The following is a 12,293-nucleotide window of genomic DNA, read 5'->3' as shown; positions in this document are numbered from 1 at the left end:
GTTCAAACAAACAGGTAAAGGAATTGAAGGAAAATAGAGTCAGACAGGTGAAGGAAAAAAAAAAACACGGTTCAAGATCTGACGATAGAATTTGAAAAATTAAAGGGAACACAAATAGGAAATCATGGAGAGAAAGAACTTGGGGAAGAAAACAGGAAATACAGAGGTAAGCATAACCAACAGACAACAAGAATGGGAAGAAAGAATCTCAGGTGTGGAAGATACAATGGAAGAAACTGATGTATCTGTCAAAGGAAATGATACATCTAAAAAAATCCTTAAACAAAACATCCAAGAAATCCAGGACAACATGAAAAGACAAAAGCTAATGATAATAGGAATAGAGGAAAAAGAAGATTCCCATCTCCAGGGCCCAGAAAATATTTTCAACAATATCACAGAAGAAAATTTCCCCGATTTAATTGAGAGTCCTATAGCATACAAGAGGCCTACAGAGCAACAAATAAATTAGACCAGAGAAGAAAATCCTCAATAATCAAATAATCAAAACAGTAAGTATATTAGATAGATAGATAGATAGATAGATAGATAGATAGATAGATAGAAATAAATAAATAAACAAACAAACATTAAAAGCTGCAAGGGAAAAGGGCCAAGTAACATATAATGGCAAACCCATCATAATCACACCTGACTCCTCAACAGAGACTATGAAAGCCAGAAGGGCCTGGACAGGTATCATACAGACCCTAAGAGAACACAGATGCAAGCCCAGGCTACTATATCCAGCAAAACCCTAAGTCATCATAGATGGAGAAAACAAGATATTCAACAACAAAAACAAATTTAAACAATACCTACACACAAATGCAGCATTACAGAAGATACTAGAAGGAAAAATAAAAACCCAGGAAAGCTAACTACATTCAGGAAAACACAGGAAATAAATAACCTCACTACAGCAAAACTAAAAGTAGCCAAGCACATAAACACACTTCCACAACCAACAGCAAAATCAAAGCATCTAACACCCATTGGTCATTAATCTCTCCCAGTATCAATGGACTCAACTCTCCAATAGAAAGACTAACAGAATGGATGTGTAAACAAGACCCAACAATCTGTTGCATATAAGAAACTCACCTAAGTCACAAAGATAGACATTACCTGAGAATAAAGGGCTAGAAGATGGTTTTCCAAGCAAATGGACCCAAGAAGCAAACAAGAGTAGCCATTCTAATATCTAATAAAATAGATTTTCAACCAAAATTAATCAAAAGAGATGGGGAAGGTCACTTCATACTCATCAAAGGAAAATTCCACCAAGAAGACATCACAATTCTGAACATCTATGCCCCAAATACAAGGGCACCCACATTTGTAAAAGAAACATTAATAAAACTGAAACCACACATAGATCCCCACGCATTAACAGTGGAAGACTTCAACACTCTACTCTCAACAAAGGACAGGACAACAAAACAGAAAACAAAGAAACAATGACTCTAACAGAGGTCATGAATCAAATGGACCTAACAGACATCTACAGAACCTTTCACCCAAACACAAAAGAATTTACCTTCTTCTCAGCACCTCATGGAACCTTCTCAAAAATAGACCCTATAGTTGGTCACAAAGCAAGCCTCAACAGATACAAGAAGATTGAAATAATCCCTTGTATCCTATCTGACTACCATGGACTAAAGCTGGACCTCAACAACAACAGAAATAGTAAAAAGCCTACACACACATGGAAACAGAACAACTCAATGACAGCTGGGTCAGGGAAGAAATAAAGAAAGAAATTAAAGACTTCCTAGAATTCAATGAAAATGAAGGCACAACATACCCAAACTTATGGGACACAATGAAAGCAGTGTTAAGAGGAAAGTTCATAGCACTAAGTGCCTTCAAAAAAAACTTTGAAACATCTCATACAAGCAACTTAATGGCTCACCTCAAAGCCTTAGGAAAAAAAAAAAAGAAGCAGACACACCCAAGAGGAGTAGATGGCAGGAAATAATCAAAATCGGGGCTGAAATCAATAAATTAGAAACAAATAGACAATTCAAAGAATCAATGAAACCAAGAGCTGGTTCTTTGAGGAAATCAACAAGATAGACAAATCCTTAGCCAAACTAACTAAAAGGTAGAGAGACACTATCAAAATCAACAAAAATCAGAAAGGAAAAGGGGGACATAACAACAGACACTGAGGAAATCCAAACAATCATTAGGTCTTACTTCAAAAGCCCGTACGCCACAAAATTTGAAAATCAAATGAAATGGACAATTTTCTTGAACAATTCCACTTACCAAAGCTGAATCAAGACTAGGTAAATCAATTAAATAGTCCTATATCCCCTGAAGAAATAGAAGCTGTCATCAAAAGACTCCCATCCAAAAAAAAGCCCAGGGCCAGATAGTTTCAGCACAGAAATCTACCAGACCTTCAAAGAAGAGCTAACACCAATACTCTTCAAAATGTTTCACAAAATAGAAACAGAAGCCACAGTCACCTTGATACTTAAACCTCACAAACACCCAACAAAGAAAGAGAATTTCAGGCCAATCTCCCTTATGAACATTGATGCAAAAAAACCTCAACAAAATAATCTCAAACCAAGAACACATCAAAGATATCATCCACTATGACCAAGTAGGCTTTCTCCCAGATATGGAGGGGTGGTTCAATATATTGAAACCCATCAGTGTAATCCATCATATAAACAAACTGAAAAAAAAATCCACATGATATTCTCCTTAGATGCTGAAAAGGCATTTGATAAAATCCAACATTTCTTTATGTTTACAGTCCTGGAGAGATCAAGGCACTTACCTAAACATAGTAAAGGCAATATACAGCAAGCCTATAGTCAACATCAAACTAAACAGAGAGAAACTTAAATCACTCCCACTGAAATCAGGGACAAGGCAAGGCTACCTACTCTCTCCCTATATCTTCAACACAATTCTTGAAGTCCTTGCTAGAGCAATAAGACAACTAAAGGAGATCAAGGGGATTCCCTTTGGAAAGGAAGAAGTCAAAGTATCACTATATGCAGATGATATGATAGTATACTTGAGTGACCCCAAAAATTCTACCAGGGAACTCCTACAGCTGATAAACACCTTCAGCTAAGTGACTGGATACAAAATTAAATCAAAAAAATCAGTAGCCCTCCTGTATACAAAAGACAAAAGGGCTGAGAAAAAAAATTAAAGAAACAACACCCTTCACAATAGCCACAAAGGATGTAAAGTACCTGGGTATGACTCTAACCAAGCAAGTCAAACACTTGTATGAAAAAATTTTCCAGACTCTAAAGAAAGAAATAGAAGATATCAGAAAATGGAAAGACCTCCCATGCTCATGGCTTGGCAGGATTAACATACTAAAAGTGGCCATCTTACCAAAATCAATCTACAGATTCAATGTAATTCCCATCAAATTACCAACACAATTCTTTACAGACCTGGAAAGAAACATTCTCAATTTCATATGGAATAACAAGAAACCCAGAATCACTAAAACAATCCTCTACAACAAAAGATCATCTGGAGGTATCTCCATCCCTGATCATCTCAAGCTGTACTATAGAGCAACAGTAATAAAGACTGCATGGTACTGGCATAGAAACAGAAAGGCAGATCAATGGAATTGAAGTGAAGACCCAGAAATAAACCCATACACTTTTGTACACCTGATTTTTGACAAAGACTCCAAAACCATACAATGAAAAAAAGATAGCATCTTCAACAAGTGGTGCTAGTCTAACTGGTTATCTACATGTAGAAAAATGCAAATAGATCCATACTTATCACCCTGCACAAAATGAAAGTACAAGTGGATCAAAAACCTCAACATAAAACCAGGCACACTAAACCTGTTAGAAGAAAAAGTGGGGAAGAACCTTGAACTCATTGGCATGAGAGACAACTTCCTGAAAAGAACACCAACAGCACAGGCTCTAAGATCTACAATCAATAAATGGGACCTCATGAAACTGAAAAGCTTCTGTAAAGCAAATGGCACTGTCAACAGAACAAAATGACAGCCTACAGATTGGGAAAGAATCTTCGCCAACCCTATATCTGACAGAGGGCTATTATCCAGAATATATAAAGAACTCAAGAAGTTAAACAGCAACAAATCAAATAATCCAATCAAAAAAAAAATGGGTACAGAGCTAAACAGATAATTCTCGACAGAGGAATATCGAATGGCAGAGAAACACTTAAAGAAATGCTCAACACCTTTAGCTATCAGGGAGATGCAAATTAAAATGACCCTGAGATTTCACCTTACACCCATCAGAATGGCTAAGCTCAAACACTCAAGTGACAATACATGCTGGAGAGGATGTGGAGAAAGGGGAACCCTCCTCCGTTGCTGGTGTGAATGTAAACCACTTTGTACAACCACTTTGATAATCAATCTGGTGCTTTTTCACACAATTAGGAATAGTGCTATCTCAACATCCAGCTATACCACTCCTGGGCATATATACAAAAGATGCTCAAGTATGCAACAAGGACATTTGCTCAACCATGTTTGTAACAGTTTTATCTGTAATAGCCAGAAGCTGTAAACAACCCAGATGCCCCTCAATTGAGGAATGGATACAAAAATTGTGGTACATTTACACAGTGGAATACTATTCAGCAATTAAAAATGAGGAAATCATGAAATTTGCAGGCAAATGGTGGCAACTAGAAAAGATCATCCTGAGTGAGGTATCCCAGAAGGAGAAAGATGCACATGGTATATACTCACTTATAAGTGGATATTAGACATATAATATAGGATAATCACACTAAAATCTGTACACTAAAGCAGCTAAGCAAGAAGGAGGACCCTGGGTAAGATGATCAATCCTCATTCAGAAAGGCAAATGGGAGAGACATTGGAAGAGTGAAAAAAAGGAAACAGGACAGGAACCTACCACAGAGGGCCTCTGAAAGACTCTATCTAGCAGGGTATCAAAGCAGATGCTGAGACTCATAGCCAAACATTGGGCAGAGTACAGGAAATCTTATGAAAGAAGGGGGAGATAGAAAGACCTGGAGGGGACAGGAGCTCCACTAGGAGAGCAACAGAACCAAAAAAATCTGTGCCCAGGGGTCCTTTCTGAGACTGATACTCCAACCAAGGACCATGCATGGAGATAACCTATAAGCTCTGCACAAAGTAGCCCTTGGCAGCTCAGTCTCCAAGTGGGTTCCCTAGTAATAGCAACAAGGGCTGTCTCTGACATGAACTCAGTGGCCATCTCTTTGATCACTTCCCCCTGAGGGGGTGGGGGCAGCCTTACCAGGCCACAGAGGAAGATAATGCATCCACTCCTATGAGACCAGATAGGCTAGGGTTAGATGGAAGGGGAGGAGGACCTCCCCTATCAGTGGACTAGGGAAGGGGCATGGGAGGAGATGAGGGAGGGAGGGGTAGATTGAGAGGGCTTGAGGGAATGGGGTACAGCTGGGATACAAAGTGAATAAATTGTAATAAATTAAAATTCAAACATAAGTAAAAAATTAATTAATTAAACTAAGGTTTCAGTGTCTATTGTTTGCATCATCTGAAAAACCCAAGTCTTACCAAGCAGCTTCTTCTTCTTCTTGCAGAACATCATCACCCCGAGCTTTCACCAGGTCATGAGTGTTGGCCTACCTTTTTAAAAGAGAAACACACATTAGTATTTGAAAGATGCTCAATATCTTTATATTCACCCTCTTCAACTGTCTTCCTACACAAACTCAGATAAGTTGCTGACATAATAAAGTCATTAAAATGCTCAAATCTATCCAGATAATAATAGTTCTGTGCCAAAAAAATAGATGTTTGTATTATAAATATATTGGAGCTCAGAAAAACCATACTTCAAAGTGAAGGCTTTGGAAGAATGCTTCTCTCTGACCCCATCTGCCCTCTAAGCTCTCATCTTTCATTCCCTCTTTCTTGCAGCTCAAAGAAGTCTTGCAAATTAGACTTCCTCCTCCCCAAGGCAGGTTGCAGAACCCAGAGCCTCTTTCCCTCAAATCTAGCCATAAAAAGTTACTGTCCCCAAACACCCCTACTCATATTTCTGTATAGAACTGTACATGAAGAAATCTTCTGCCATATTTTTTTGTTATAGGTCATAAGACTCCCCTTCCCTCATTCCTTAAAGGGTGCAGTCCCACACCCCAGCAGAGAGGCAAGAAGAATCTGGACAGATAGGTCTTGTGGCATCCTCCACTTCATCATCTTTTGTTGGCTCAGACCCTTTCTGTCCAGTCACAGGGACACATCACTCTCTTTGCTTCACTGAAACAGCCCACAAAAAAAAGCCCTGGATCTTTCTTTGGGTATTCATCCAGGTATCCAGTGTCATTTGTGACTGTTCATCAAAATTCATAGCATTTTCTCATTACTGTTAATTTGTCCACTGTCAGTTTTTCTCAATAGACTCAACCATGACACTTCACAGTGACATTTTGAACTTCTGGATAAAGGCTTTATGGCAACCACAGGTAGGCACATATATATGCACTGGATTTGGCATTCAGTTTCAACCAACACTTCTAACTCATCCCAAACACTAGCCATTGGAATATCTTAGGGCGATGTAAGCATCTGCCTCTCACTGGAACGTGCTAGAGATAAACCCCATCAAAGATCTAAAATGAGCAAATACACAAACATTACAATGCAACATTCATAACCCATGGAAATGAGCACGGGCAGTTTTGCGAGCATGTGGCAAAGCAAGCAGACATGAGGAACTGGAGGCATTCTTTGCTTAGAAAGAGAAATTATGTATGTGCTTTCTACTCAGAGAAGTTATATGCAGAATGTACTGAGTGTACCTGTGTGGTTGGTCACACAGACATTGAGTAAGAGGAAGAATGGTTCGTTTGGCTTCGCAGTTACAAGAAAAGACATTTAAAAGGAAGTTCATCAACCACCACTGTCCAAAACACCAGACAACATCCATTTTTCTCTCTACTGCCACCCTTGGGTGTGCCTGACATGAAGAGGCACTGACAATAGGAATCTAGACTTTCCTGGTGCCCAGATTGCTAAAACTGGTGAGTCTAGGCAGAAAGATGGATTATTGCTGCCATGTGCTACTAAAAGCAGGAGTACTCATAACCACTCAGAAATTCCTGTTCTCTCCTGCACACCTTCCATGCCATCAGCGCCAAGGCTTCCCAGACCATCCCTCCAAAGCCTCCTCTACCCACATCCCTTTCTAGGCAGTGGGTGGCATCTGGGACATTTCGGCTGACCGTAGATCATTCTTCCTCTGTTGTTATCCTCACAAGTCTGCCTTGGTCCAAACTTGAGAAGCTATAGACCAGCGTCTACATCAAAGGGGAATGGCATTGTGTCATGATCCCGCTCAGAAACCCAGGATTCCTCACATTCACCTTAAGGAAGAAGATTGTAACACAGCAGCTAAGATCTCTACCATCTTGTCTCTGCTCACATTTCTTACCTGGTTTCTCCTGTCCTCCTTCAATGTCCCCACACCTCTTTTCACTTCTCGTGTCTGCACTTCAGAAATACCACATTTAGCTTTTATCCATTTAGTGACCTTCATGAATCCGCTCCCCTATACTTATGTAACCACAGCCCCACCCTCTTCAACTCATATGGCACTTCCTCCAAGAGGCCACTTCCTATGTGTCCCACAAAACCTGGTACTGTTCAACTCAGAGTCAGTGGCACTCTAGGCTATATTTGTCTCCTATATTGGTCTTCTCTCATTATTTCACTAACCCAGTGGGACAGGAACGTCTTCATCTGGTCCCTGGTTTTGTTCCTGACATCTGACAAATGCCAGGCTCACAGGGCTACTCTATGTGTTTATTGAGCATGAAGGAGTGATGCCTTGTTTCACTAAGAAATGGAGAATGGACATAGAGCTGCTAAAAGGCCCTCCTCTTTTACTGATTATTCTTTCTAGGACTCGAGCAGCAGAGCAGCTTTGATCTGCCATCCCTGCTTGGAGCTCCTGGGGCTTTCGGGATATGTCATCTCTCTTGCTAGTCCCTGTCCTTCTGTATACCGCTATCTCAACACAGGCGAGGACAAACATCTAAGTATGAGAACATCTGCTGTCACAGCAAATTGAAGAGCAGGAAAAAGAAGGGAGAAGTGGCCAGACCTTGCAGGAGGACACGGGCACTGCAGCTAACAGAAGATCCTCAGGGAGTGTTCTTGTTGGTCAAATTTGTGTTTTGACAATTACATGCATGTACGTAGTGCATTTGGTCACTGCTAATCTTCCCTTATCTCTTTCTCACTCCTGCCATCCTCCCTTCTTCCCCTCAGTCTCTTTCCTACAGTCACGACTTTTTTGTTTTGTTTTGTTTTGTTTTGTTTTGTTTTGTTTTGTTTTCTGACTCTCTGATTTGAACCAAGAGCGTTTGTGCAGCCATGAGTTTGGAACCATCTGTTTCATCCTGGCAGTCTCACTGTGGGGTCCACAGTTAAGGCATTGACTATTTCTACCCTAGAACAGATCAGTTTCTAATAGAACACAAGGATTTTTTTTTTATACCTTTTCTATGGAAAAATAACATAGGCAAAAGCAGTCCTCACCCAAGAAGGACATTCTCCTTGTTTCTTTATTTATGTGTTTGTTTGTTTATCTATTTTGATACAGGGTCTGAAGGCCTGTCACTTGCTCTGTATCTCAGGCTAACCTCAAACCCAAACTCCTCCTGCCTCGGTCTCCTGGCTGCTGGCATTGCAGGTGTTTCCACCATACACAGCCCTTTCATTGTCACTTCCTTGTTTCACACGATAGTCACCCAAAAGGAGTCAGAGCAGAGCTTAAGTGGCACTAGATGGGAGAACAATGAAGCCTGTGAGGATGACATCTGCTGCTTCTGGAGGCCTCATCTGGCCAGAAGAGAAAGACTAATCAAGAAGTCTAAGCCAACTTGTTAAGACATGAAAATTCTCTCCAGGGACAAAATCAACATGTTCTGTTTTCACAGGACCAAAATCCCTTATTGCTTTGTTAGACAGGACTGAGAGAATGGAACTAATTGATAACCAGTATTAAAGATGAAGCTCAGTGCATTCGCGGACTGCAAACGGAACTATGGTAAAACAGCCATGTAACGTCTCTCTTCTCTTATTTTAGATCTTCCTGCAAGCTCTTCCATTTCCGAAACTCCCACATGATGAGGCCTGAAGGAATGCCATGTCCCTCAGATACTTTCCTTATTCCATAACTCTTACATTCTCACTTTCAGCTTCTCACTTCCAACGTGTCTTCAAAGTCACTTATTTTGAAGATGCTGAATAAATCTATTTCAACTTTAAACATTTTTACTTTCATAGAAATATTCTCTATTTCTATAACTATAACTCAGAGTATATCATCATTGCTGTGTTAATTAAACTACTTCTGTATGATTTCTAGAAACTTTTTTCTTAATAGTATCTTACTCAAGGGCTTTAATCTCTAAAACAACATTATATGAAAGAAGAAAGAAGTCAGTTTAAACCCATTTCCACCAATCCTTATCTGGTAACAGTGGCCATCCAGGCATATTTTCTGGAAGACTGAGGCCAGTGCATAAGATGTCAGTCAAACTTAAAGGAAATAAAGTTTCCTTTAATACTATAAGTCCTATAATACTATTCCCATTCCTCACCAAAATGTGCTCATCCTTAGATGCTCTTCCTCGTCTGGGTTAAGGGTGTTTAGTGGTATATAGAAGAAGAGGGCCAGCAACAGAGATGAAATACCCTCATTCTTTTTTAATGCGTGTGTGCATGCGCACACATTCATGCACAGGAGTGTGAGAGTGCGCCGTGGTGCACATGTGATGTCACAGGGCCATCTCTGATGTCGATTGTGGGCTTCCATCTTGATTGACACAGGTCTCTCATTCACCACTGTATAAGCTGGGCTGGCCTGCACACTCTGGGCTAGCCTGCACACTTCCAGGAAGCCTTCTGTCCTCCCCTCCCGTCTTCCCGTAGGAACACTGGGGTTACAGATGCATGCTGCCACAACAGGCTTTCCTCAAGGTCTGAGGATCCAAACTCATGTCCCCTCATTTAAACACAAAGTGCTTTATCCACCAAGCCGGCAAGCCAGCCCTAGGCATTTTCATCCTTGCACATTCACCACTCTCCAAAATACCCTACATGGCACTTGTTCCCTCTCAAAGAGTGTCAGAGTAGAGAAAAAGGCATCTTTTGTTGCACTTTAGGTCACTGGAGGTCTATGGAAATACAGTGAACACAATCAGGTGACAGAAGTTTGTAAGAACTTGGGATTCTGAAATCAAGCCACTTATTAATACGAAGTAGATGAGAGTCACATGAGTGTGTTCCCCCTTTTTAAAACTAGCTCAGGTCATAGAAAATGGTCAAATATCTTTTACTGTGGAATAGTCATAACTTGCCCTTGGATTTATCTTCTGCAATGGATCAATATAGTGGCTCCCTCATGCAGAAGTTCAAGTAACATAGAAAGGATTGACAGATAGATAGACAGACAGACAGATAGATAGGTGATAGAAGACTGATATAAATAAATACCCCAATAGATATCAGTATATAAGTAGGTGATCAATAAAGAGAGGACATATAGATAGATGACTGATAGACAGGTAGATAGACAGGAGACTGATATAGCCAGATAACAGATAAATAGGAGATAGGGAGATAGTAGACACAAGATTACTATCAGTATATAAATACGTATATATATGTATATATACATATATAAATGAATGAAAGAGGAGTGGAAAACTGAGAATAAAATATGTGTGTTCATTTAAAAATTAAATAAGTACATTTTTTAAAAACTCAAAGTTGCACTTCCAAAAAGATTGTCTTTCCTTGATACACATGCTTTTCTTTTCTTTTCTTTTTTCACACTGAACTGTACCTCTATCCCTTTTCTTTTCTTTCCATTTCAAAGGTTTTGAATTTTGGTCACAGAAACAATTGTCCTAAAGAAACAAACAGTAAAATCAAAGGAAGATGTCAACTGATACAGAGAAAATAAGGACTTCTTGCCTGAAACAATAACTAAATACAGTACCTAGGAAAGCATCTCTGTGGAAGGAGGCTGCCTTGTGCATATTGCTATTCAACAAGGAGATTTCCCCTTAAGGTATAAAAGGGATACAGTTGGGTACAGGTGACTCAGTGCTGTATGCTAAGGATTAAACTAGAAATTCCCGCTAATGATTGAAGTCCTTTCAGCAATTAGGTTATTACAGACAATTCCCCCTGCTCCAATTCTACACTCACCAAGCAACCTGCTGGTAATAAATTGCCTTCCCACAGAAGCCTACAGGGAAAGAACACACCAGTCATGCTAAAATGAACATCTGGGCCTCTCAATGGTTGTATTACGTGTTTTAAACTAATAAATTGTCATTCTTGTTGTGTATCACCCATGTCCTGAACTAGTGTTTATCTGCCTCGAAATAAGCTGCTTGGGACCAGGAGGCAGACGTTGTTAAAAGCTTGTCCTCTTACATCTGGAAATCCTGCTTTTCCTACTGGGTGACTGTAGAACCAAGGGTGAATACTTGGTATTCAACCAAGCCTTGGTACTGACCAACCTTGTTTGACTAAAGAAACAGAGGTTGCTTCAAGCAGCCTGCCCTCCTAAGGTTCTGAGTCTGTAACATTAATACTCTGTAACATGTAATGGCTTCCTCCACTGGCTTCTTCTCTTGTACTGCTAACAGGCAGTTCTCTGCACAAATGTTTTCTCTTCCTGCTGTGCTTTAGCCCACTTCTTTCCTCCCATCCCCCTCATCTCTTCTCTCAACACTCTCAATTTCCTCTACGCGTTCCCCAGGTTTTCTTCCTATGACTCTTTAGGTTGTCTGTTTTCCAGGTGCTTAGGAGAACCATGAAAATCCACCTGCAAAAGCAGTAAGGCCTGAAGTTGGAACACTTGGATGTGTGAAGGAACAAGCCCTTTCTTCTCACTGTCTCCCATCTTCCTCACTCACTGTCCCTTGTCTCCTTCAGGCCCAGGCTCCCACAGCTGAGAAGCAAAGGTCCCATGGAGCCTCTCTCCAACAGACATGGAGACCTAGCCATCAAGCTATTGTCAACCTTGCTTGACAGCTCAAGAGCAGGCCCTAGGACCCCCCATCCTCCAGAGCTGGACCTCTGGGAGACAGGTACACTCTAAGATCCTAAGGAGACCACAACTAGAGAAGGGGGAAATCCAGGCTTCTGCCCTGCATGAGTTCAGCTGAGGGTGAGAAAGAGGGTGTAATGCGGTCATCACATTTGGTGTCAGAGCATGTAGATTTCACATAGTATACAAAAAGAAGTGAAAAAAAAAACT

At 40.4% G+C, this 12,293-nt stretch overlaps 1 protein-coding gene across 1 annotated transcript in view; it reads right to left on the bottom strand.

The window, feature by feature from the left end:
* Positions 1-5,594, bottom strand: part of Atp8b4 (ATPase phospholipid transporting 8B4 (putative)) — a 175,449-nt gene extending 169,855 nt beyond the window's left edge. Inside the window, exon 1 of the mRNA XM_055601660.1 lies at positions 5,561-5,594. Within this exon, the coding sequence (XP_055457635.1) occupies positions 5,561-5,594 (34 nt within the window). The remainder of the gene's footprint in view (positions 1-5,560) is intronic.
* Positions 5,595-12,293: the final 6,699 nt, after the last annotated feature.

The sequence above is a fragment of the Psammomys obesus genome, unplaced genomic scaffold (assembly GCF_907164565.1).
Source record: "Psammomys obesus unplaced genomic scaffold, mPsaObe1.curated_primary_1811, whole genome shotgun sequence".
Lineage (NCBI taxonomy): Eukaryota > Metazoa > Chordata > Mammalia > Rodentia > Muridae > Psammomys > Psammomys obesus.
This window is presented reverse-complemented; position numbering and strand designations above follow the sequence as displayed.